Source organism: Choloepus didactylus, chromosome 18 (genome assembly GCF_015220235.1).
Source record: "Choloepus didactylus isolate mChoDid1 chromosome 18, mChoDid1.pri, whole genome shotgun sequence".
In the NCBI taxonomy this organism is placed as follows: Eukaryota; Metazoa; Chordata; class Mammalia; order Pilosa; family Megalonychidae; genus Choloepus; species Choloepus didactylus.
This window is the reverse complement of record NC_051324.1, coordinates 47,309,920-47,335,218: the sequence shown is the minus strand read 5'-3', so window position 1 is coordinate 47,335,218 and position 25,299 is coordinate 47,309,920. Positions and strand designations below refer to the sequence as shown.

The window sequence follows — 25,299 nt, the reverse complement described above, 5'->3', positions numbered from 1 at the left end:
TCCCTCCAGAGCCTGTCACTGCTGAGAAACCCATTCTACCACCTTTTCTCCATTTTACCTCTCTCCAGAATGGAGACATTATTATTTTCAACACATACTCCATCCTCTGTCCTCTTAGAGCTAAGATACTTCCATCTCCTGTACATCTAATAATTTAAAGAAAAGGACAGAAAAGTCAGTTCTTGTTTTGTGGACTTTTGTCTCCAGTGCTTGAGAGACTGTCCTAATATCCCTGAACATGTTTTAGGGGTAACATTTACTGCACTAGGGCCAAAATGATTTTCTGCCACTTTCAATTCTAGTTCAATGAAAGAATAAGGGCTTTGTTTCTAACCTCTGTCATTTTTAATACCATAAAATGATTTTTAAAATGTAAAATTGAGTTCCATTTCCTACTGGACTACCAAGCTCATATTAGTTTTCCTTTTATCAAATTTATGAGAAAAGTCAGAAATTGCCTTTCTTTTAAAAAAAAATCAAAATTTTAGGATCTCTTGGGCAGAATGTTTGAATTGAATTTCAGCCCTCAATAATTGCTGGCCTAGAAGTTTTAAAGAAGTAGAAAAGTTGGCTACTTCCTATTAGTTACATCAGAAATAAACTGAAAGATTATCCATTAGGTCACTATCATCCAAAAATAATAAGGTTATTCATAGAAAATTATCATCCTAAAAAATCACAAATATATATTATTACATTCCCAAATGGAAGAAGTCTATGATTTTCTGAAACCAGTGTAAAGTCCATGGTTTCTGAAATATAAAGTCAAACCTATCATTTTTTTCGCAACATTATATTATAAAATATTTCTATCATGCAGAAAAGTTGAAGGAACATCCAATATACACCCACCACACGGGATTCTACTAGTCACATATTGTTATATTTGCTTTGTCACATACCTATCTATTTATTCATCCATCTATCCACCCATCAATCTTACTTGCTTGACTCATTAAAAAAATAAACTACGGACATCAGTACACTCTACCCTCAAACACTTCAGCATGCATGTAATTAACAAGACTTCAATATTTGTTTACAGTTCTTTTAAACTAATAATCTTTTGAAAGATGCCAATTCATTTTTTTAATGGCTTGGATAATAAACTAAACAACCAATTAGGAATTCTAAACCCTAATCTTTTATTAATTCTGTTACTTCGAGTAATTTCTTACATATCACTTCTCTCCTCCACAAAGAAAAAAGGAACTCAGTAGACCCGGTACAAGGTCTTAATTTCCAAACCATAAAATGGGCCTCGTGGTTATGGCAGATTCACAAATGAGAGCCACTCACTAACATAATTTAGAGAAATAGCTAATTGGAGATAATGTGGGCATAAAGTTTTCTGTAAATTATAATGAGAACCTCAACAAGGCTCACAAACTCAAGAGGGGCTTGAGTTTGAACATTTAGTTATTATGCATTTCATATAAACCATGCTTTATCTATGATAAAGCAATGAGAAGCTGGAAAATTTTAGATTGGGTCACTCCAAGTGGGGATTTTGTAACAACAAAGCACTAAGAACAAATTGGAATTTTCTTGGCTTTGCAAAGTCTTGGTGTTACTAGTTTGTAAACTCTGTATTAAATGCCTGACTACAGTAAGAACTGCCAGAGGGATAGTTAGCTGCTCCTTCTTTTATGAACTGTTTATTTCCCTACACTGATTTTTTTTTTTTCCTTTTGGAAGATTGGCCCTGGAAGGGGCACCCTTTGAAGCCTGAAGAATCAAAGCTACTGCAATACACTGCTGAGAGTTTTGAAAGAAATATGAAGAAACTACATCGGACCTGGGGCGATAGGCTGAGAGCTTCTCAAACAGGTCAGCAGTTGGTCTCTAAAATATGCCCATCGCAAAGGAAGCAGTGACATCTTGTGTAAATCACAAACTAAAACCCTGAGATATCTCATTTCCATTATAAATACATGGAGTTAAATATGGAGATCTAACACTCAAGAAGTTCCTGTGGGATTGATTTTTTTTCTCTTCTCTGAGCCCTTTGCTGAGCGTGATAAGCAGGACCGCATTTCATTATCAACCCTCTTAGCACTGCACTTTAAGGAGACTAGATGAGGCAACACAGTGGGAAAGAAGATCTGGCTTCCACAGAAGAAATGAGTCACATGGAGTGATTATAAAAACCCACTTTAGGCCCAACTCATTTTCTAAAGAATTAAGAAATAAAATAAAATCCTACAGAAATGAAATTTCCTGCATCATTTCCAAATTAAAGAAAAAATCATAGTGACATCACAAAAGAAATCAAATAGAAGTTTCAAGGTTTAGTTGGCAATGTTTGCATTTTTGTAGTATTTGTAAAAAAAAAAAAGAAAAGAAATTTCCAAACAAAGTTTTTGGGAGGCAACCTAAAAAGAAACATAAGATCATCATTAGGAGAATCTTCAGCTGAATCAGTCAAGTGATATAGAAATAACATTGGGACAAAGAGTTTGGCTCCTGACTACTGGGCCAGTGCATTTCTCTCCCCTTGCTCCATTTTCACTCTATCACAGAAAGTGGATACGGGTTGGGTATCAGAAGCAAGAGAAAACATGCAAATCAGAGAAAACCACAATCAGGAAGGCCGCAAGCCACAAAGTTCCTAGAAATCCACAAATAGTTGAAAACAGAGAAGCATTTTTTTTTCATTGGCTTTCTACAAGCAGAGAAAATAGTATAGCACAGGGAAAAAAGACTAGCTCCATATCAAATGAGACTTAAAGATCAAGCTGACACAGATGGTGGTAATTTCATACAAATGATCTTTTTACAAAGTATATGAATTAAGAGCCCCGATTAACAGACAAACAGAAAAGCTTCACATATTAAAAAATTGACACCAAGGGTTTTCTGAGACCTTCCAAGACAAATTCAAATTGAGTAGGTAACAGGAATGTGCCCAAGAGCTAATGATAAGTAAAATTCTATCAGGAGTAAAGCAAATTTCAAATAGTCTAACATAAACAGCTGAAAAAGCAGGGGTCAGCTTATTAAAGACAATCTAAAGGGTTAGTCTAACCTGAAGCATGCATGCTCAGTTACCTCCCTGCCTCCCAGGTCACATTTCAAAATTCCTTTTTACTCTTGATAAAACATGTTATTCTGTTTAAGGAGCTTCGTATTGGGAAAAATTATGCATGACCTAGTTTTGCAAGTGATCTAAAAACTTCTTTAAAATTGCATTTTCCTGAACTTCAATCTAGAATTTTAAAGATATAAAATTCAAATATCATAAGTGCAATTTTATTATTTTATTCTGAACCATTAAGGATTATACTGGTTATTATATAGAAAAGTTAAAAAAAATTCTAATATTTAAATAAAGTTCTGAAAAAAACAAATTCATTCATCCAAACTTTAAAAAAATCCACTTATTATCTTAAAAAAACTAAAATACTTTCATATATGGGAGCTACTGATACAAAATGATTATTTTTAAGGGATGCTCAAATGGAAAAGCTTTGCCCACTATTGTGGGCCACAATGGTTTAATGTAAAAGAAAAAAATGGATCAATTTAATCTTAGAGCTGGTGCCAAATCCAACATACCCTCACAAATGAAAGAACAAACAAAATAATCATCACCATAAAATTAAAAGGAGAGTTATACATTTCAAGGCTGCTTTGAAAGGAAGAGAATTTGCCATGAAAGAATGCAGGTCTTAAAAGTTAAGCCAAGAAACCAAGACTAGGTAATATTATATCAGTCTCAGTTGTAGAACATTTCAGACTTAATGACCAATAAAAATAACCCTTCATTCCCAGATAAGTAGGTTCCAAAAAGCTTTTAACACAATTGTGAATCTCAATATACACTCACTGAATAACAGAAAACCTGTACAGAAATTTGGCATTTAATTGATCAGTTGAAAGATAACCCTGAAATTGTTGCAGGTTTTTGTTTCCCCTCTTCCTTTAAGGAAGGGAGGGGAAGATAGGAGTGAAGAAGGAAGAAATGAATAATTAACCTTCAAGATATTGTCAAACTATTACTATGAATTTTGAGCCTTTTTAGAGCTGTTTCAGTTTAGATGGATTGCACAAATACCTTCTAGTCTTTCGTCTGAGTTGGCAATGGAACACCAGTATAAGCAAAATTAAATAGCAAACGACGTTATGAGCAAGTCTCAACTTGGGTTAACGCATTACGCTTTAGTTCTCCTGATAAGCCCATTTCATTTAAATGTGTTGTATTTTGGGGTTTTCAAGCTCAATAACCAATACTTAGGGGGAAAAACTCTCTGTGTAACACTTGCTCTCTAGAGTTTTATCAGACTAACTCCTTGTCTTTTTACCTGTAATACAAAGAATTAGAATTATATACTCTTATTTTAAGCTAAAGCAATGTTGCGCTGAAGAGAAAAACCTGAAGTTCCCAAAGAAAGCCTGAATTATTTTTATGAGATTTGTACTAGTGTATCTTGCTTCACGCGGGGCCATACACAAGCCACCCACAATGAGACATGTTCAAGATTCTATTTCAGCCCATACTTTAAATGTCCTGGGTTTTATGGGTTTTGTGCCATAACCCTGTTACATAAAGTTATTTCTTTATTTCTTTCCATTTCAATATGCTATAAATCTACCTGTCTCTTCATGGAACTCCTTTAGCATTATTAAGTTTCACAGAAGGAAACAATACTCCAAGTTTGTTTCCATTGGCTCTGGCTTTCACTTCCAACAGTGAACATAAATGACTAGTTGTTCCAAAAAGGACTATTGAGAGAGAATTTATCCCTACCTCAGTAATAAAAATATCCTATTTTCTTCATCCCTTCCCCCACTCTCAATGTATTCTTGCTGTCAGATGGCTTCCACTGAATCAAACATTTAAGAAATGCTCTACTGTTTCTCCAAACCCATAAGAATGCCATCAAGCTTCTGAGCATAGATCATGTCTGCTTCATTCCAGGTGTCTAACATCTGGTGCTAATCCTGCAGTGACCACCGTAATAAACCAGAAGGAGCCTTTGCCTGGCTTTCATCCTAACCATTCTCTAAAGAGCTCAATGAAAACTTGGACTCGGAATGTGAAAGCTGTTAGTTTTTAGGGAGAAGGTTTAAATGAGGAAGCAGTTCGAAGAACAGCAATGAAAATCACAGCTCAGAACATCAAATACCTCAACAGGACTTCAGTTCCTTGGAGTCACAGATATTGTCATGAGTTTTATTTTGTCCTACATGGAAAACATTATTCTTCATTGCTAAAATTTTCAAGGCAAAAAAGCCTAGTATGTAGATATAAATATAGGTTTGATTTGATTTTTTTGTTTTAAGTCTAGGAAGAGAGAGAATAGCTAAGATAATTATACTGAAAAACAGATGAGCACTCTTGGAGGACACCCAGGACTCCTGGCACAACTATCATTTCCTGTGGTCGGTCACTCTAGACAACAGAAAGGTGGCAAAAAGCACACTGTAATAGCTTTGATGGGGTAAGACCCTTTAATTTACAGCAAGTCCACAACCGTGGCAAATACCTCTGAATTCTAAGTCAGCCATAAAAATTAGGGCCAGCCCCCTACAGCTTACCATGAATCAGAGGCAGTGCTATTTTCACTTCTCTCCACCTTTTTCATTCTCAAGCAGCAAAACATCGAGGAAAGAATTGAAGGAATCAAAACAGGGAAACAATAAAGAGAGAAATAAGACTTTGTGCAAAACAAATATTGCATGTATATTTATCTAGTGGCTTTCCCAGATTATCCTGCTAGGAATTTCTTACAAACCTTCCAAATAAGCACTGAAGTGCCAAATTATGGTTTTAGATAGGTGTGGAACCCCCTAAACTTGCCAAAACCCCATAATTCTATTGTTTTAGTATGACTAAAGATAAAACTTTTTAATGACTTTCAATAACTCTTTTCATGTTACTTGACAATTTGTCATATAAATTTAATTCCCAAGTTTGATGCCTACCAAATTTCTTTTCTCACCAAGCTTTTTGGGGAGATATAACTGCCACACAACAAAACTAACTGTGGATACTCTATGAGATAAAACTTTATACCCCATAAAATGGCTATTATTGGGGAAAAAAACAGAAAATAACAAGTGCTTCTGAGGATATGGAGAAATTGGAACCCTTGTGGATTGTTGGTGGGAATGCAAAATGGCACAGTCACTGTGAAAAAGTTTGATGATTCTTCAGAAAGTCAAATATAGACTTACCATGTGATCCAGCAATTACTCTCGGTATATATCCAATAGAGCTGAAAGCAGGGACTCAAACAGATAATTGTACACTGACGTTAGTAGCAGCATTATTCACAATGGCCAAAAGAAGAAAACCACCCAAGTGTCCATCAACAAAAGAACAGATAAAACAAAATGTGGTGCATACATACAATGGTATAATATTATTCAGCCATTAAAAGGGATGAAGTTCTGATACATGCTACAACATGATGAACCCAGAAAACATTATGCTGCTTGAAATGGGCCAGACATAAAAGAACAAATATTGTATGATACCACTTTTATGATATGTCTAGAATAGGCAGATTCGGAGACAGAAAGTAGGTTGGAGAGGCTTGGGGGAAGAAGGAACGAGGAGTTATTGCTTAATGGGTACAGAGTTTCAATTTAGGATGATGAAAAAGCTTTGGAAACAGATGGTGGTGATGGTTGCACAACATACTGAATGTAATTAACACCACTGAATTGTACATTTAAAATGGTTATAATGGCAAATTTTTGTTTTATATATACATTACCATAATAAAATTTAAAAAAAATTGTGGCTGACATTTTGCAAACTTTTGGTACTTTCAAGCCAATTAATATCAATACACATACACTCAAGTTGACTAGTCATAAATGGAACAATAGAGGTGGTGTGACTGAAGAAGAGGATTCAGTAAAACAAAGGTTACGTTAATGGGATGATGGTTGAATGGGTGGATGTAAGGCAGTTTCAAAGAGCTTGCTAAAGGAAAGACTCATTTTTCCATTTTCTTCTACAGTATCTAGCCTCTGGCTCCTCATTTCCTTAGTGATCTGGTAATTATAAATTCTAAGTAAGTGTCATGTTTCTCACAACAAATCAATGAGCAGAAAGCTCCCATCAACAAATGCAGATGCTTCCTAAAGTTCCTGTTGATTATTTCCTAAATGTCTACCCCACAAACCACACAGCAAGTTCTTTGAGAATGAGGAACCCTCTCTACTCTGTAACAAATCCAGCTTCTGTATGTGTGTGCGCACATTCATAAAGAAGATAATAAGTAATGTATAACTGACAGTAATGAATTGTTCAAATTCTCCTTCAATTATCAATTTAAGATTGAAATGTAGCCTTTTCCTGATGCTGGTACACATATGGGAAAGGAGAATTCCCCCTCATTGTATATTTATTTCCTACAGATGTGAACATTCCTTACCACGGATTTATACCAAATAGCAGCACCACAGACACAATTACATTTATAGCATCCCTTTCCCTATATAATACAGTCTAAAATAGATTCTACCTTTATTCTTCATGACATCCTTATAATAATCCTCTGATGTTTAGATTTTGCAAAGACAAACTTGTGAAAATAAAAAAAATTCTGTGGGTTAATAACTAAGCCTTCAGGTACACAACTAAGACTACACTTATTTACTAATAAAGTAACCTTTTATGGAAAAGTTTGTTTTAAATGTTCTCCCAGCCTACCAAAAATTATAAATGTACCTATTTTTGCAAAAAGCTCCCATCTTCTGCATTCGTTTGTTTCAATTATTCAGGGCAACCCAGGCTGATAATTACACAGTCCCCAGTTGCTGAGTAAAAGTGATGCTTAATTAGCCAGCAGGAAAGATCGATTAAGATCCAGCAGGGCATCTGGTAAGGTTCTCTCACATTCCTGGAGGGAATAGATTCTGGCTGTGTCTTTCCAAAGGATAAAATTCCATGCTTCTAAGAAGCTTCAGTTAGATTTTCAAAGAGCTGTTAAGAATGGTCAGCCACGCAAATTAAACCCTGCAAATGCTCTCCCTTTTCCAAGAGCACTATGTTCAAACATTCTGAATCATATCGCCACCAGGTTGGAAAAGGCTAAAGTAACACTCACTTATCCCCAACTCTCATTCAGTAACCACATATAAGCAAGAGTGGTCACGAATATGTTGCGAAGTAAGATTTTTTATTCCTTTCCCTCTCCCCACCCACCAAGCAAGTGTATGCACCTGTCAGACGTTCACATTTTAAAATGCACAAGGTAGGTCATGGCCTCTTTATAATAAACTTAATGAGCATGATATTACAACCCAGTCTGAGACTAAAACATTCTGATATGGTCAAAAATCAACTAGATAAGTCTGGTTTAAGTTTTCTATTGGGGAAGGAGACTGGAAATAAACCCATGACCAACAATCATAACAAAAATTAATTATTATTATGCCTAACACTTTCCCTTTAGTAATACGGACAAGCATAAATGTTAAGTTTTCACCGTCACTTTTATTTAAATGCAAGGGTTCAATAAATTTGCCAATATAACAACACAAAACCAAAAGCACTATAATTTATCTTAAGATAGAAAATTATCAAAATATTTTTATTTTGGTAAACTACACTGTCTGCCTACCTCAAATTCAATTCAGTAAATACTTACTGAGTTTCTACCAAGTAAAAGAACTACAGTAAGTTTGTCTTACTTTTTAATTTACATACTATTAAAGTAGATTTTAAGAATTATAGATTAAAAGCATATGAAGAAGAATGGAACCAGCTCATACAAACCTAGCTTTGATTTGCTGAAAGCCCCGTAGAATAAGGTCCCTGTGGTCCCTTGCCCCAGCACTGAGGGTCTCATTCCGCAAACCTTCCACCAGGAACTCTTCAGCGTCTAGAAGAAAGGGAAAATTAATCAACAGACAAGAAGAGATGCTAAGGCAGAAAGAAGAAAATCCGAAAGATTAAGAAATGGGTATTATTTACTCTTTAGAAACTTTATATATGCATATAAGTGATATATTCTGATAATCCAAGACCTTGCTATGAATTTAGAAATAATATAAAGCATGTATTAACCACAAGAAATAACTATTTTCTAAATCACTTAAAAATTTAAATATTAATTTTCCACCGATGGCAGAGCATGGGCTGTCAATTTCATAAACTGCATAAATATTACAAACCAGTCACAGAAGGTCACTGGCTAGTAGAAATTAAAAGAAAGACCAATAAATAGAGATGAAATAAAAAATAGAGCTGAATTGCAAAATAAGGAACAAAAAGGGCAGGCACTCAAAGAAGAGAAATTAATTAGCAGATACATCATCAATGAAAATGACAGTGCAACCAAGTGAAGGAAACCAATCAGAAAAGAAAAATGTGTCCATAAGAAGGAAACTGCAATTAATGGGAACTTGCATTATAAAATAGGGACATGCCGAAAATACACAATATGAAACAAATCATACTATGATAAAAACAGAAATTGGGGTGGAGGGCGCATCTACATGGTTCCAAAAACAAAATGTATTGATAATTATTGCAATTGTCAGAAATACTACCTATATACTTTACTCTTTTTTATGCATATTAATTGAGATATATTTACACACCATATAATCCATCCAAAGTAAACAATCAATTGTTCAGTGTCAACCTATACATGTGTATTCATAATCACAATCAATTTAAGAACATTTTCATTACTCCCCCAAAAATAATAAAAATTAAAAAAAATAGAAAAGAATACCCAAAACATCCCATACCCCTTATTCCCCCTATTATTTATATTTTTTTGCCTTTATTTTACTACTTATCTGCCCATACACTGGATAAAGGGAGTGTCAGTCACAAGGTTTTCACAATCCCCTGGTCACATGATAAAAACTACACAGGGAACATTCTGTAGTTCCCTATCATTGATTGCCCAGTCTCTGCCCCTGTTCTATCCCCAGATAACCTAGGTTCTCGAATTCAATTCTCAGTGTTTGCTCATTAGAGTTAGTTTATATTAGTGAGGCCTTACAATATTTGTTCCTTTGTTTTTGGCTTATTTCACTCAACATAACATCCTCATGATTCATTCACCTAGTTGCATGCCATGCCAGTTTGAATGTATTATGTTCCCCCAAAAGCCATTATCTTTGTTGTAACCTTGTGTGGGCCAACATATCAGTGTTAGTTAGATTGTAATTCTTTGAGTGTTTCCATGGAGATGTGCCCCACCCAACTGTGGGTGATGACTCTGATTGGATAATTTCCATGGAGGTGTTACCCCACACATTCAGGATAGGTCTAAATTAAATCACTGGAGCCATTTAAATGAGCTGGCAAACAGAAGAAACTCAGTGCAGCTGAGAGTGACATTTTGAAGAGGAGCTACAGCCAAGAGGGACACTTTGAAGAAAGCACAGTAGCTGTAGACGAGAGACAGTTTGAAGACAGCCACTGAAAGCAGACTTGTGCTCCAGAGAAGCTAAGAGAGGACAAATGCCCCAAGAGCAACTGAGAGTGACATTTTTGAGGAATTGCAGCCTAGAGAGGAAAGTCCTGGGAAAAAGCCATTTTGAACCCAGAATTTTGGAGCAGACACCAGCCACGTGCCTTCCCAGCTAACAGAGGTTTTGCAGACACCATTGGCCATCCTCCAGTGAAGGTACCCGAATGCTGATGCGTTACCTTGGACACTTTATGGCCTTAGGACTGTAATTGTGTAACCAAATAAACCCCTTTTTATAAAAGCCAATCCATTCTCTGGTGTTTTGCATTCTGGCAGCATTAGCAAACTAGAACACATGCCTCCATACTTTACTCTTCATAAAAAAAGGTTATCATTCCAAAAGTGTACATAAATAATATGGTTAAAATTTTCTACCTCCAAAAAACTATGCTTTAATGTGAAACTGTATCAAAATAATGTTATGAATTTATACAGCACATAAGCACACCTAAAAAATTGTTTCACATTCATGTCATTCAAGAACATCAAATAAAAAGTGCTAGATAGCCATCACCAGGACTTTTGATAAGGTGCAACATTCTGAAAATTGAAAATTTCACAGAAGGCCACTGACAACTTCCAAGCCCCTAATTACATCTATTGCACATGTCACTTAATGGCTACCTCCAGGGTCTTCTGAACACTAAAGAATGAGGAAATGGGGAGGTGAATTTAAAGGTAAAAGTAACAACATCCAAAAATCAATTAATGTAATATACCATATCAACAGAATGAAGTACAAAAAACACATCATCATTTCAATGGACATAGAAAGAGCATTTGGCAAGACATCCCTTCATGATAAGAACATTCAATAAACTAGAAATAGAAGAGAACACCCTCAACCTGATAAAGGGCATCTTCAAAAATCCCACAGCTGACATCATTTCTAATGGTGAAAGACTGCAAGCTTTTCCACTAAGATCAGGGACAAGAGAGGATGTCTGCTCTTACCACTTCTGCTCAACATTAGAGATGCCAGCTAGGGCAATTAGGCAAGTAAATGAAATAAGTGGCATCCAGATTGAAAAGGAAAAAAATATATAATGATTTCTATTTGCAGAAGACATGATCTTGTATATAGAAAACATGAAGGAATCCACTAAAAACTATTAGAACTAGTAAATGAGTTCAACAAATTTACAAGATACAAGATCAATACACAAAAATCAAATGTATTTCTATACACTTACAATAAACAATACAAAAATGAAGTTAAGAAAACAGTTCCATTTACAATAGCATCAAAAGAATGAAATAGCTAGGAATAAATTTAGCAAAAGAAATGTAATACTTACACTCCAATAGCTACAAAACAGTGTTGAAAGAAACTAAAGACCTTAGTAAGTGGAAAGACATCCCATGCTCATGGAGCAGAAGATTTAATGTTGTTAATATGACAATATTCCCCAAATTGATCTACAGATTCAATGCAATCCTTATCAGTATTCTGGCTGGCTTCTTGTAGAAATCGAGAAGCTGATTCTACAATTCATTTGGAAATTCAAGGGACCCAGAATAGCCAAAACAATCTTGAAAAAGAACAAAGTTGGAGGACTCAAACTTTCCAATCTCAAATCTTATTACAAAGCTACAGTAATCAAGACAATGTGGTACTTGCATAAGGATAGAATATAGATCAAAGGAGTAAAATTGAGATTTCAGAAATAAATCCTCAAATTTACAATCAATTGAGTTTTGGTGAGAGCACCAAGGAAATGTAATGGGAAAAGAATAATTTTTTTCAACAAATGGTGCTGGGACAACTGAATTTCCACATGCAAAAGAATGAAGTTGGATTCCTACCTCATACCATATACAAAAACTAACTCAAAATGGATCCAAGACCTAAATGTAACAGATAAAACTATAAATCTCTTAGAAGAAAATACAAGCGTAAATATTGGTGACCTTGGATTAGGCAAAGGTTTCTCAGATATGACAACAAAAGACAAAATAAATAAATTAGATATCATCGAAATTTAAAACTTTAGTGCTTCAAAGTTGACCATTAAGAAAGTGAAAAGGCAATCTACAGAATGGGAGACAGATTTTGTAAATCATATATCTGATAAGAGACTTGTATCCAGAATAAAGAACTCTTACAACTCAATAGTAAAAAGACAAATAAACCAGTTTTAAAATGGGCAAAGGATCTGAATAGACATTTCTCCAAAGAAGATACACAAACGCCCAATAAGCATGTGAAAAGACACTCAGCATCATTAGCCATCAGGGAAATACACATCAAAACCACAATGAGAAACCACTTCATACCCATTAGGATGGCTATAATAAAAAATAACAAGTGTTGCCAAGAATGTGGAGAAATTGGACCTCCCTACATTGCTCAAGGAATGTAAAATGGTCACTTTGGAAAACAGTTCCTGAAAATCCTTAACATAGAGTTGCCATATGACTCAGCAACTCCACTCCTAGGTATGTAACTAAGAGAAATGAAAACTTATGTCCACACAAATACTTGTACACAAATGTTTATAGCAGCTTTATTCTTAGTAGCCAAAAAGTGGAAACAATGCAAATGTCTATCAACTGATGAATGGATAAATCAAATGTGGTATACCATACAATGGAATATTATTTGGCAATAAAAAGAAATGCAATACTGATACATTCTACAATGTGGATAAATCTTGAAATACTATGATATGGAAAAGAAGCCAGCCACAAAAGACCACATATTGTATGATACCATTTATATGAAAGATTTAGAATAAGCAAATCTATAGAGACACATGCTAGATTAGTTGCCTAGAAATGGGGGGATGGAGGGCCAGGGGGTGATGGCTAAGAGATGAGGGTTTTTTTCAGGGAATACAAAAATGTTCTAAAATTGATTGTGTAGTATTGGTTGCACAACTCCATGAATACACTAAAAGCCACTGAATATACACTCTAAATGGGTTAATTGTATGGTATGTGATTTATATCTCAATAAAGCTATTGATAAATAATGAATAAATAAATAAATAAATGGCAGTACCTGGGCATATCCTTAGGAAACGTCAGAGAAAATTTAAAAATTCCTCAAGCATCCTGACAGAAAAAATAACTTGCCTTCAAATGACAACAGCTACAACAAAATCAACTGGCCTTCTACAAAAGCAGCCTAAGAAGATCTCAGGAGAAATTTTTATAGTGTTTTGAAGGAAAAATATTGTGCTCCAAGAATTCTAAACGTAGTCAAGATGTTGCTTATGTAGAAGATCAGAAAAACATTTTCAAATAGTTACGGCTCTGAATGTATACACCCCACATTCCTCCTGGAGGAAATTTTCTCAAGGATACACTCTGGTCAATGGAAAGAGGTGGCAATGAGTGTCAAAAACAGCATGAGTTAAATCTAGATAACTGTGGTAAATACAGTTTAACCCTTATTTAAAAGTATCAAAAACAATTCTTCATAAACATGAGACAAAGCAAAAAAATGTAAAAATAACCTGAATCCCAGATTGAAAAGTAATAAAAGATGAAGAAAAAACAAGCTAAATTACTCATTTACATAGTGTCAATAGGCAATATTCCATCAACAGTGATAATTAGAAAAAATGGGTTCAACTATGTTTCATCAAAAATTAAATACTAAGTAATGAAAGTAGACTAAGGGGTTTTTAAAATATTCGATATAACAAAATACAGAAAAAAGAAGAAACAAGATAGCATAAACAATATAAACATAAAATATGTCACTTATGACAATAATTGTGAAAAGTTAAACTCCCCTATTAAAAGTAAAGATTTTCATTTGCATCAAAAAATAAAATTAATTTAAGAATTATTAAAAGATAAATAAAATGAAACAAGTTAAATGAAAAGGTATGTGCAGATATCCTAGGCAAATGTAAAAAAAAAAAACAGCAATAATCCAAGTCAAAGCAGAATTCAAGGACCAATTTAAAGGACGCCAAAGAGGATCACTTTATCTGATACAAAGTATAATCATCAATAGTCATGAGCCTATTATATGCTAAATAAGCATAGTACTGAAATATATACAGTGAGAAATAAAAGCAGAAATTACTGAAAAAATTATTTTGATGAGCAAATTTAACATGTCACTACTAGCCTTAAACAGACTAAGTGGGCAACAATATATAATGATATAAAGTAGTGTGTGCCCAGTAGAAATAAAATGTGAGACACATACATAATTTAAAATTTTCTTTAGCCTCATTTTTTAAAAAATACAAAGAAAAAGGTGAAATTAATGTCAATATTATTTACTTATTTAAACCCAATACATTCAAAGTATTACTGAGGCAGGCTACAACAGGGACCTGAGAGGGGAGAGAAAATACACGAAGAAGCCTTTGGGCAAGGACGGTTAATCCAGGTCAGGAGGGCGGGCCCTGCACAGACACCCTACCTGGGAGCTACCCACCTACACAAACACCCAGCAGCAGCTAACCCGTCCAAATGCACCGTCTACCACCAGGCACTGCCCTGGAGAGAAGAGAAGGTAGGACAAAGAGCCCTGAGCAAGGAAGGGGAAAGGGGAGTAAGTAAAGCTAAGTAATTAACAGCACCTGGGCCAACCAACCCCACCTGAGTTACTCATCTACCATCAAGCATCCTCAAAGGAGGGAGAAGGAGAGGGTAGTAGAATAGTCAATAAAAATTACAAAAGGAGCAAAACTCTATAAAAGCTGATTGCCCCCCAGTGTCGGGGCCTCTCGCTTCTTGCCTCTGTTTCCTTGTGAGAGTGCCCACACGCTCCTCTTTGCATGTGTACTTAATAAATTTTCTACCGGTTTGCTCTACCTGTTCTGTGCCCTTGAATTCTTTCTCGCGGCGTGGCCAAGAACCTAGGAACTCAAATCAGGGAAGATATCATTTCAACACATAATCAAAATAAAAATTATTAATTAGATATTTTACATTAGTTTTTTCCTTTGGTATTAAATTTTCAAAATCCTGTGTGTATTTTACACTTATAGCATATCTCAGTCAATCTAATCACATGTCAAATACTCAGTAGCCACATGAGGGTATGAGCTATTCTATTAGTGCAAATATAGAGGATTTAAATAATATAAATGATAAAACAGATAATAGACATGAACTAAACTCTGTAACCTAAAAATAAAATATATGTCCTTAACAAACTTCCATGGAACATTTACAAAAATTGATTAAACGCTAAATTACAAAGAAAAATCAAAATTTTCTTACAACTTTAAAATTATAAAGATTGTATTTTATGATCACAATGAAAAAAAACCAGACATTAATATTTAAAAGACTAAACAAATTTCTGCACATGTAGACATTAAAAGAGCATGCCTAGATATATCTTGAGTCAAAGAGGAACTCAAAAATATAATTACCACCTATTGAGAAAATAGCCTGACAAAATATTATAAGACATGACCAGCATGGTACAGTGACAACTTCATAGACTTAAATATTTTCCATATTAAATAAGAAAGAATGAAAATAAATGCAATAAACACCAAACTCAAGAAATCGCACACAAAAAGAGCAGTAATACAAGTCTATGGAAAATAGAAAGAGGACAATAAAGATAAAGGCAGACATTAAAGAGTAAGAGCAGTGGTTTTCTAACAGTACTTTCTGGAGTCATAAGCCTGTGATAAAGAAAAGGAGGGGGGGAAAGTCAAGTCAGTGAGTTTCTGGGAAACTCCCTCCCTTTCCCCAACTCCCCGTTGCTTTAACCACAAGTACTTGTCTTTTATCTATTTTATATGCTGAGATTCCACTTAAGGTTTTATTTTTAAAAAGGGTTCCACTACACAATTTAGGGGTTAAAAACAACTAAGCTTAAAAATAGGGAAAAATAATGTATAAATGCTAAATAAGTATGAGAACTGGGGTTTTCCCAAGGTTGGTAGACATCCAAAAAACTGATAAACCGCTAGCAAATGGAATCAAGAAAAAAGTGTAGACAGTACAAATGCACAAAATTAGGTAGAATAAAAGGGAGCAGCAACATATACACAGAAGAGTTTTATAAAAGAAAATGAAATATTCTGTAAAATTAGTGAGAATTCAAGTTATTTTTGTTTTCTTTTTTGTTCTTTTATGTAGTTTGAATTTTGTAATAGTGGGTATCATGTTTAACCCTTTAAAAAGTTCCTTTCAAAAGTAAAAGCTATGTAAAAAAAAAAAAAGTGAAACTCTCAATGAAATAATTTTTGAAAACAAGAAGTTTTTTTAAACCAAATTGAGAAATGGAAAATCTAAATCCTGAATATGCTAATAGCCAGGGAAAAAGAGGGAAAGGTTTCCAAAATGTTAAAAATGTTTAAAAAAAAAAGTTCAGGTTCAGATAGTTTTATGGACGAAATCTTTCAAACTTTCAAGCAATAAATAATTCTCATTGTATATAAACTATCTCAGAGCATAGAAAAAGAGGAGCCTCTCAAAATTATTCAGCGGAAGCTAGCATAATCCCAATTCCAAAAGGTAGCACAAAAAGGTACCAAAGTTTAAAGTTAATACAGATACAAAAATCCTAAATGACCAGCAAGTCAAATCTAGCAGTGTATTAAAAGAATACTGTAAAGTTTATCCAGGGGATATAAATGTTTCAATATTATGTGATACATTATGTATTTCCTTAATAGGTTAAAGGAGAAAATCCATACAAGCTTCTTGGCAAATAGCATAAAAAAAAAAAATTAAAAAAAAATTAAAAAAAAAAAACTCTTCTAATGATATTCTCTAACTATTTATGACACCTATAGTAAAACAGAAATAAAATATCTTCTTCACCAAAGAATATGTATATCACAAACCAGCATCTTATTTTATTGCTAAAAACTGAAGTTATCATTAAAATAAAAGACGAAATTTCTTTGCCACTTACTCCCACTATTAATTAGCCTTGTTCCGGAAGTTCTAGACACAAAAAAGTCTAAGAAGGAGAAAAAAACTTGTCATTATGTACTGACAGTATCACTAAATAAACTTAAAACTATCAATTGAAAAACATTTAGAAAGTGTAAGAATTTAATAGGGTAGCTGGAAAATAATCATTAAAAAATCAATAGCTTACTGGAAAATAATAAAATAGCTCATGTTGGAATAACTTTTCCATAGATAAAAATTTTAAAGTCTAGACAAAAAAATTTAAATGATAATTTTAAGCACCAAAGAGCAAACAAAAGCATTTACACAACTTTTCACCCAAGGGTACTCCCAGTCCAAGTGGTGTGGAGTAGCTAGGAAATACCCTTAGGCCAAAAGTTGAGTGGCATGTGGACAATATCAAATTTTATAACTTACATATAATTGAAGTCCCAGAAGGAAAGCAAAATGAGAAGGAGGGGGTGCTGTAGAGAAGAAATAACCCAAAATGTCCCAAGTTTGCTGAAAAATATCAATTTACAGTCTCAAGGAGCTCAGTGAACCTCAAGCTAGACAAAGAAATCTAAATATGGGCACGTTATAGTCAAAATGCTGAAAACCAAAGGTAGAAAGAAAAAATTGAAAGCAGCCAGACAAAATGACACCAGTACATAAAGGAAAGCAATGATGAGAATGAGAGTTGACTTTTCTTGAAAAATAGTGGAGGCCAGAAGACACTGGAATGACATACTTAAAGTGCTGGAAGGAAAAACAATGACAACAACAACCTGTCAACCCAGATTCTGTTTCAAATGACAAAATGACAAAATAAAGACATCTTTCAGATAAACAAAACCCGAGAAAAGGTGTTGCTAGTAAACCTACACTAAAAGAAATCGAAAGTAAGTTCATCAAGCTGAAGGGAATGGACACCAGAGGGAAACTTGGATCTAATCTACAGAACCATTAAAAACACTAAGTATATAGGTAAATATAAAACATGATCACTTTTTTCTCTTAATTCCTTCAAAAGATAACAAGCAATTTAAAGCACAGATTATAATACAAATACATGGTTTAGAACATATGTGGATGTAAAATCTATGGTAACATTAGCACAGAAGATAGGGTAGAGGTGGTAAATGAAACCCCTTAATAGCATGATATTAACTCTAAGTAGATTATGAACTTAAGGAACAAATTGTAATCACTGGAGGAACCCAAACAAACAAGAGCTACAGGTAATAAGAAAGAGAGAGAGACAGAGAGAGAGAGAGAAAGAGGGAAATTAAAATGGAATACTAAAAAGCATTTGATTAATCCAAAAAAGGCATGAATCCAAAAAATGGAATGAAAAACATATGTAACATCTTCTTGACCAAAAGGGGGATGTGAAATGAAATGAAATAAGTTTCAGTGGCTGAGAGATTCCAGAAGGAGCCGAGAGGTCACTCTGCTGAGCACTCTTATGCACAATACAGACAACCGTTTTTAGTTTCTAATGAATTGGAATAGCTAGCAGTTAATACCTGAAACTATCAAACTACAACTCAGAACCCTTGAACCTCGAAGACAATGTATAACAATGTAGCTTATGAGGGGTGACAATGTGACTGGGAAAGCCATGTGGATCACACTCCCCTTTGTCCAGTGTATAGATGGATGAATAGAAAAAAGGGGGCCAAAAAAAGAAAAAAAAACTAAAGGAAGAATGGACGGGGTACAATTTGGGTGTTATATTTTTACTCTTGTTATTTTTATTCTTGCTTTCACTTTTTCTGGTACAAGGAAAATGTTTAAAAAAATTGATAAGGGTGATGAATAAACAACTATATGATGGTAATGTGATCAATGGATTATATACTTTGGATGATTGTATGGTATGTGAATAAATCTTAATAAAAATGATTTAAAAAAAACTGTTGCAACAAATAGTAAAATGACAGACCCTAAATCCATCCATATCAATAATTATATTAAATGTAAAATGAACTAAATACTCAATTTAAAAAACAGAGATTGGAGTGATGTCATCAATGTAAAAAGTGATTGAAAACTTCTCTCCAGAGATGCAATGAAAGAAAAGGACAATTCTGAATTGTTTGAAACTCTGGAGGAAGATATAGACTGGAGAAGGATACTGGAAATGCCGAACTGAAGAAAGAGAAGAAATATCAGGTAGGAATCTTCCGTCCCAGACCAGCCAATCCTCTACCCGCCCCTTGGTCTCAGTGTGGGAAAGGCACAGAATAAGCAGACCCCTCCCACCAGGGACACAGATTTTAAAATCTCACACAGCAGTGAGTCATACCACACCATTTGAAGACCCGGGGCACAGGGGAGGTCATTTCAAGGCCCAGGTCAGTGAGGGACAAAGAGACTGAGAAAATGTGGACAAAGACTGTGTTTCCAGCCCTGTGTCCGAAAGCCCTTTCCTTGCCCTTAAGGGAAGCAGCAGTGGGCAGCTGTTTCCTTGCCTAGGGGACAGCTAGAGTACTGGGTCAACTAAGGGAGTCCTCTGCCACAGGTGGAGCCCCACATCAAGCCAGATTTTGGCTGGCAAAGTAAGGGCATAGGAATCCCACAGTTTCAGCTCACCTGTTTGAATGCAGCCTGTGCTTGGAGGCAAAGCAGCTTCTGAGGTCAATTAAGTTACCAAACAGCACCATCTGCTGGACAACCCAGAAGGTGCAAGAGAATAAAAACAATTTTTAAAAGATGCTCCAGACCCTTTCTTAGGACCACAGGAGCTGGTCTACATGCCCTGCATGGAAACCCATCCATGAGAAACATGGATGACCCAACTGTTAAAGCAGAGATCTCAAAAAAAACTGAGGTTTTGTTGGCCAGCAGAAAACAGAGCACCACTGGAAGCCAGCACATTTGTTTTACCACACACAGTGAACCTGCTGGGGTGCCCAGTGCCTACACCTCCCATCTCTGTGGCAGGCCACTGTGGGTGCTTGATTTGGGGGGAAGACTGGGGAGGGCAGAGCCATTCTGACAACTGGCAAGTAAGAGAAACAAAGAACAGATAGAGATAAAAGAAAACCAACAGAAAACACTAGGCAAAAGAGAGATACCAACCTCCAGAATAAACTAATCAACATCAGATGCCTAGACAGCAAAAAATCACAAATCACACCAGGAAGCATGAAAATGTGGCCCAAAGGAACAAACTAACAACTCAACTGAGATTCAGGAGTTGAAACAACTAATTAAAGATGTTCATACAAACATGCTAAATCAATTTCAAAAATCATATCAAGTCGAAGGAAGATATGGCAAAAGAGATGAAGATATAAAGAAGACACTGGGCAAACATAAGTAAGAACTCGAAAGTTTGAAAAAACAAATGGCAGAACTTATGAGAATGAAAGGCACAATAGAAGAGATGAAAAACACAGTGGAGACATACAACAGCAGACTTGAAGAGGCAGAAGAAAGTATTCATGAACTAGAGAACAGGACATCTTGAAATCCTACACACAAAAGAAGAGATAGGGAAAAGAATGGGAAAATGTAAGCAGGGTCTCAGGGCAGCGAATGACAACATGAAGTGCACAAATATACGTGTTATGGGTGTCCCAAAAGAAGAAGAGAAGGATAAAGGGGCAGAAAGAATAATAGAGGAAATAATCAATGAAAATTTCCCAACTCAGAATTGATTAAATAGAAGTACTCAAAGACACTACCAGATTGGAAAATGTCAAAGATAAAGAGAGAATTCTGAAAGCAGCAAGAGAAAAGCGATCCATTACATACAAGGGAAGCTTGATAAGACTAAGTGTGGATCTCTCAGCAGAAACCATAGAAGTGAGAAGACAGTGGTATGATATATTCAAGATACTGAAAGAGAAAAACTGCCAACCCAGAATCTTACATTGGCAAAACTGTCCTTCAAAAATGAAGGAGACTTTAAAATATTTACAGATAAACAGACATTGAGAGAGTTCATGAACAGGAGACCTCCTCTACAACAAATACTAAACGAAATGCTATAGATGGATAGGAAAAGAAAGGAGACAGAGGTTTGGAGAAGACTGTAGAAATGAAGATTAGCAGTAAGGGTAACTAAAAGTGTACACAGGTTATCAGGAGATAGAAAGAGGGTAGAGATCAGGCATTTGATGCTTAAGGAGTACAGAATATTCAATAGGATTGATTGTATAGATCCAGAAATGAATAGCACAATACTGTGTGATAGTAGCACAATATTGTAAGTACACTGAACAAAGATGACTGTGAGTACAGTTGAAAGAGGAGGGTTAGGGGCATGTATGACACCAGAAGGAAAGATAGAAGATAAGGACTGGGATTGTAAAACTTAGTGAAACCTAGAGTGATCTCTGATGGTATTTAAATGTACAAATATAAGAATGTTTTTACACAAGGGAGAACAAATGAATGTCCACTTTGCAAGATGTTGAAAATGGGATGCTTTGGAGGAAAAATACAATCAATGCAAACTGGAGTCTATAGTTAACAGTAACATTGTAAAATGCTTCCATTAATTGTAACAAAGGCAATATACCAAAGTTAAATGTCTATAAGAAGGGGACATAAAGGAGGGGTGTGGGATGCTTGGCAGTGGTGTTGTTGCCTAAACTGTTTATCTTTTTTAATTTTTATTTTTTATTCATCATTTTTTTCTTTCTTTTCCCTTTTTCCCTTTTTCTCCTCTTCCTTGTTCTTTGCAGAAGAAATGGAAATGTCCTCATATAGATTGTGGTGGTGAATGCATTACTATGTGATCATACCAGGAACCAGTGGTTATTTACTTAGGAGGGAATATATGGTGTGTGAATAAAACTGTCTAAAAAATAAACAGAGTGATACAAGTGATGGAGAAAATATGGAGAGAGGGATGTACTTATTCACTGTTGGTGGGGAAGTAGAATGGCACAATCCACATGGAGGGCAATGTGGTGGTTCCACAGGAAGCTAAGTATGGAGTTGCCATGTGGTCCTGCAACCCTGTTATGGGGTATATACTTCAAAGAACTGAGAGCAGGGACACAAATGGACATTTGCACACTGGTGTTTACGGTGGCAGTATTCATGATAAGCAATGGATGGAGTACATTGACTGATGAACAGAATGGGGAAACGTGGTATATACATGCAATCGAATACTGAACGGCTACATCAAGGAATGAAGTTGTAAGGTATGCAACTAGGTGAATGGACCTTGAGGACAGTATGTATGTTGAGTGAAATAAATGCAAAGACAAACATTATAACACCTCACTGATACAGACTAACTATAATGCGCAAACACTGAGAATTGACTCTGAGAGCATAGGTTATCAGGGGAAGGCTTATTGCAGTTTCCTAGATTGTAAGCTCTTACAGCAGTTGTATCTATTCCTGAGTTGCAATGGTTCCTTCTACATTCTGAGATGTTGAGCTGTTTGTGTATAACCTGGTTGGTCCCTAGAACTTTGGGTATATGTGTGACATCTGAGACTCAGAGCCAAAGTTTGGCAGCTATGAATGTTAGCATTACAGCAAATGTTAAAGAGGCTAAAAAGGAGATCAGACTTCAGTTAGAGATATGAATGAAATGGACTTGGTTAGAGCTAAGGTAAACCCTACTAAAAGGTAAAAGGTGATATTGACAGTGTTTTAAAACTTCAACTTCTGTTTGAGACCAAAGGAAGAGATGTTTATTTGGTGCAAAATCTATATTTTCTGTAGCACACTATATATTTAACTTGTATGGTCAATGTTCCAGTTTGCTAACGCTGCCATTAAGCAAAATACCAGATATGGATTGGCTTTTATAAAATGAGTTTATTTAGTTACAAAGTTACAGTCTTAAGGCCATAAAGTGTCCAAGGTAAGTCATCAACAATCAGGAACCTTCACTGGAGGATGGCCAGTGGTGGTATCCGGAAAACCTCTGTTAGCTGGGAAGGCACGTGGCTGGCATCTGCCCCAGAGTTCTGGTTTCAAAATGGCTTTCTCCCAGGATGTTCCTCTCTAGGCTGCCGTTCCTCAAAAATATCACTCTTAGTTGCTCTTGGAGCATTTTTCCTCTCTTAGCTTCTCCGGAGCAAAAGTCTGCTTTCAACGGCTGTCTTCAAACTGTCTCTCATCTGCAGCTCCTCTTTTCAGCCCCTGTGCGTTCTTTGAAGTATCCCTCTTGGCTGTAGCAAGCATCAGGACCTGTGTGGCTCTTTTTACCCCAGTGATCCAATTAACACCCACCCTGAACGTGCAGGTAACACCCATGGAAATTATCCAATCAAATGTTTCACTCACAGCTGATTGAGTCACATCTCCATGGTAACACTCAATCAAAGAATTAGAATCTAATCAACACTAATACGTCTGCCCACACAAGATTGCATCAAAGATAATGGCATTTTGGGGGACATAATACATTCAAACTGGCACAGTCAGTTTCATGGAACTTTGAACAGGGAGTGAGATCTGGTTGGTTTGTACAGGTTAGTGCAAAGCCCTGATACATCCAAGAGTAATCTGGGCAGGTAATAAAAATGTATTTGCAAACCCCTCTTGAGGAACTGGGGGAAAATGTGGATATGTTAAACTTCACCTAGAGAATTACTGATATTCTCTTAAGGATTGGGAACTACCAATTTAGAAGGCCGAGCCCTTGATCTTGGGGCTTGCCCTTATAAAGCTTGTTACAACAAAAGAAAGGCTAAACCTACTTATAATTGTGCCTAAGAGTCACCCCCAGGGAACCTCTTTTGTTGCTCAGATGTGGCCTCTCTCTCTAAGCCAACTCTGTAGGTAAACTCACAGCCCTCCCTCCCACATGGGACATAACTCCCAGGAGTGTAAATCTCCCTGACAATGTGGGACATGACTCCCAGGGTAAGTCTGGCCCTGGCATTGTGGGATTGAAAAAGCCTCGGTGACCAAAAAGGGGAAGAAAAATGAAACAAAGTTTCAGCGGCTGAGAGAATTTAAATGGAGTCAAGAGGTCATTCTGGAGGTTATTCTTAGGCATTATAGATGTTTCCCTTTGTAGTTTTTAGTGTATTGAAATAGCTAAAAGGAAATGCCTAAAACTGTTGAACTGCAACCCAATAGCCTTGATTCTTGAAGATGACTGTATAACTATGTAGCTTACATGGTGTAACCATGTGATTGTGAAAACCCTGTGGCTTACACTCCTTTTATCTAATGTATGGACAGATGAGTAGAAAAATGGGGACAAAAATTAAATGAATAATAGGAAGTATGGGATGTTTTGGGTGTTCTTTTTTACTTTTATTTTTATTCCTTTTTTTTTTTGGAGTAATGAAAATGTTCAAAAATTGATTGTGGTGATAAATGCACAACTATATGATGGTACTGTGACAACTGATTGCACACTTTGGATGATTGTATGGTATATGAATACATCTTAATAAAAAATGGAAAAAAACAGAGATCTAATTAAATAAAAACACAAGGCCCAATTAAATACCATAAACAAGAGACACTTTAAACATAAAAACACAGATAGGTTGAAAATAAAAGAATGGGAAATGATAAGGCAAGAAAACAGTAAGCATAAGAAAGCTGGAATGGCTATATTAATGTCAGACAAAGTAGGCTTCAAGACAGAAATTTTGCCAGAGCTAAAGAGGGACAGTTCATAATGATAAAAGAGTCAAATCATCAGGAGCTTTGACCATCATAAATGTGTATGCACATAATAACATAGCTTCAAAATACTTGAAGCAAAACCCAACAGAAATAAAGTGAGAAAAAGATATATCCACAATGATAGTTAGAGATTTTAATACCTCTCTCAGAAATAAATGAACAACTAGATGAATAATCAGTAAGGATATAGTAGATCTGAACAACATTATCATCCACCTCAACCTAATTGACATTTACAGAATGCTACATTCAACATGCAGAATGTGCATTCTTTTCAAGTGCTCACGGAATATTCTCCAAGTTAGACCATAAAAGAAGTCATAAGTGTCAAAAGACTAGAATCTTAGAGTATGTTCTCTGACCACAAAGTAATTAAGTGATATAACAA

The 25,299-nt window shown here is 35.4% G+C and overlaps 1 protein-coding gene across 2 annotated transcripts in view; it reads right to left on the bottom strand.

Annotated features, from left to right (window-relative positions):
• SKAP1 (src kinase associated phosphoprotein 1) overlaps nucleotides 1-25,299 on the bottom strand; it is a 294,181-nt gene that overhangs the window by 234,766 nt on the left and 34,116 nt on the right. The window contains exon 2 of one of the 2 annotated variants that reach the window (XM_037808263.1): nucleotides 8,738-8,843. In XM_037808263.1, the coding sequence (XP_037664191.1) occupies nucleotides 8,738-8,843 (106 nt within the window). Of the gene's footprint in view, nucleotides 1-5,541; nucleotides 7,034-8,737; nucleotides 8,844-25,299 lie in introns of those variants that run through there. The other variant, XM_037808264.1, reaches the window with a different exon arrangement.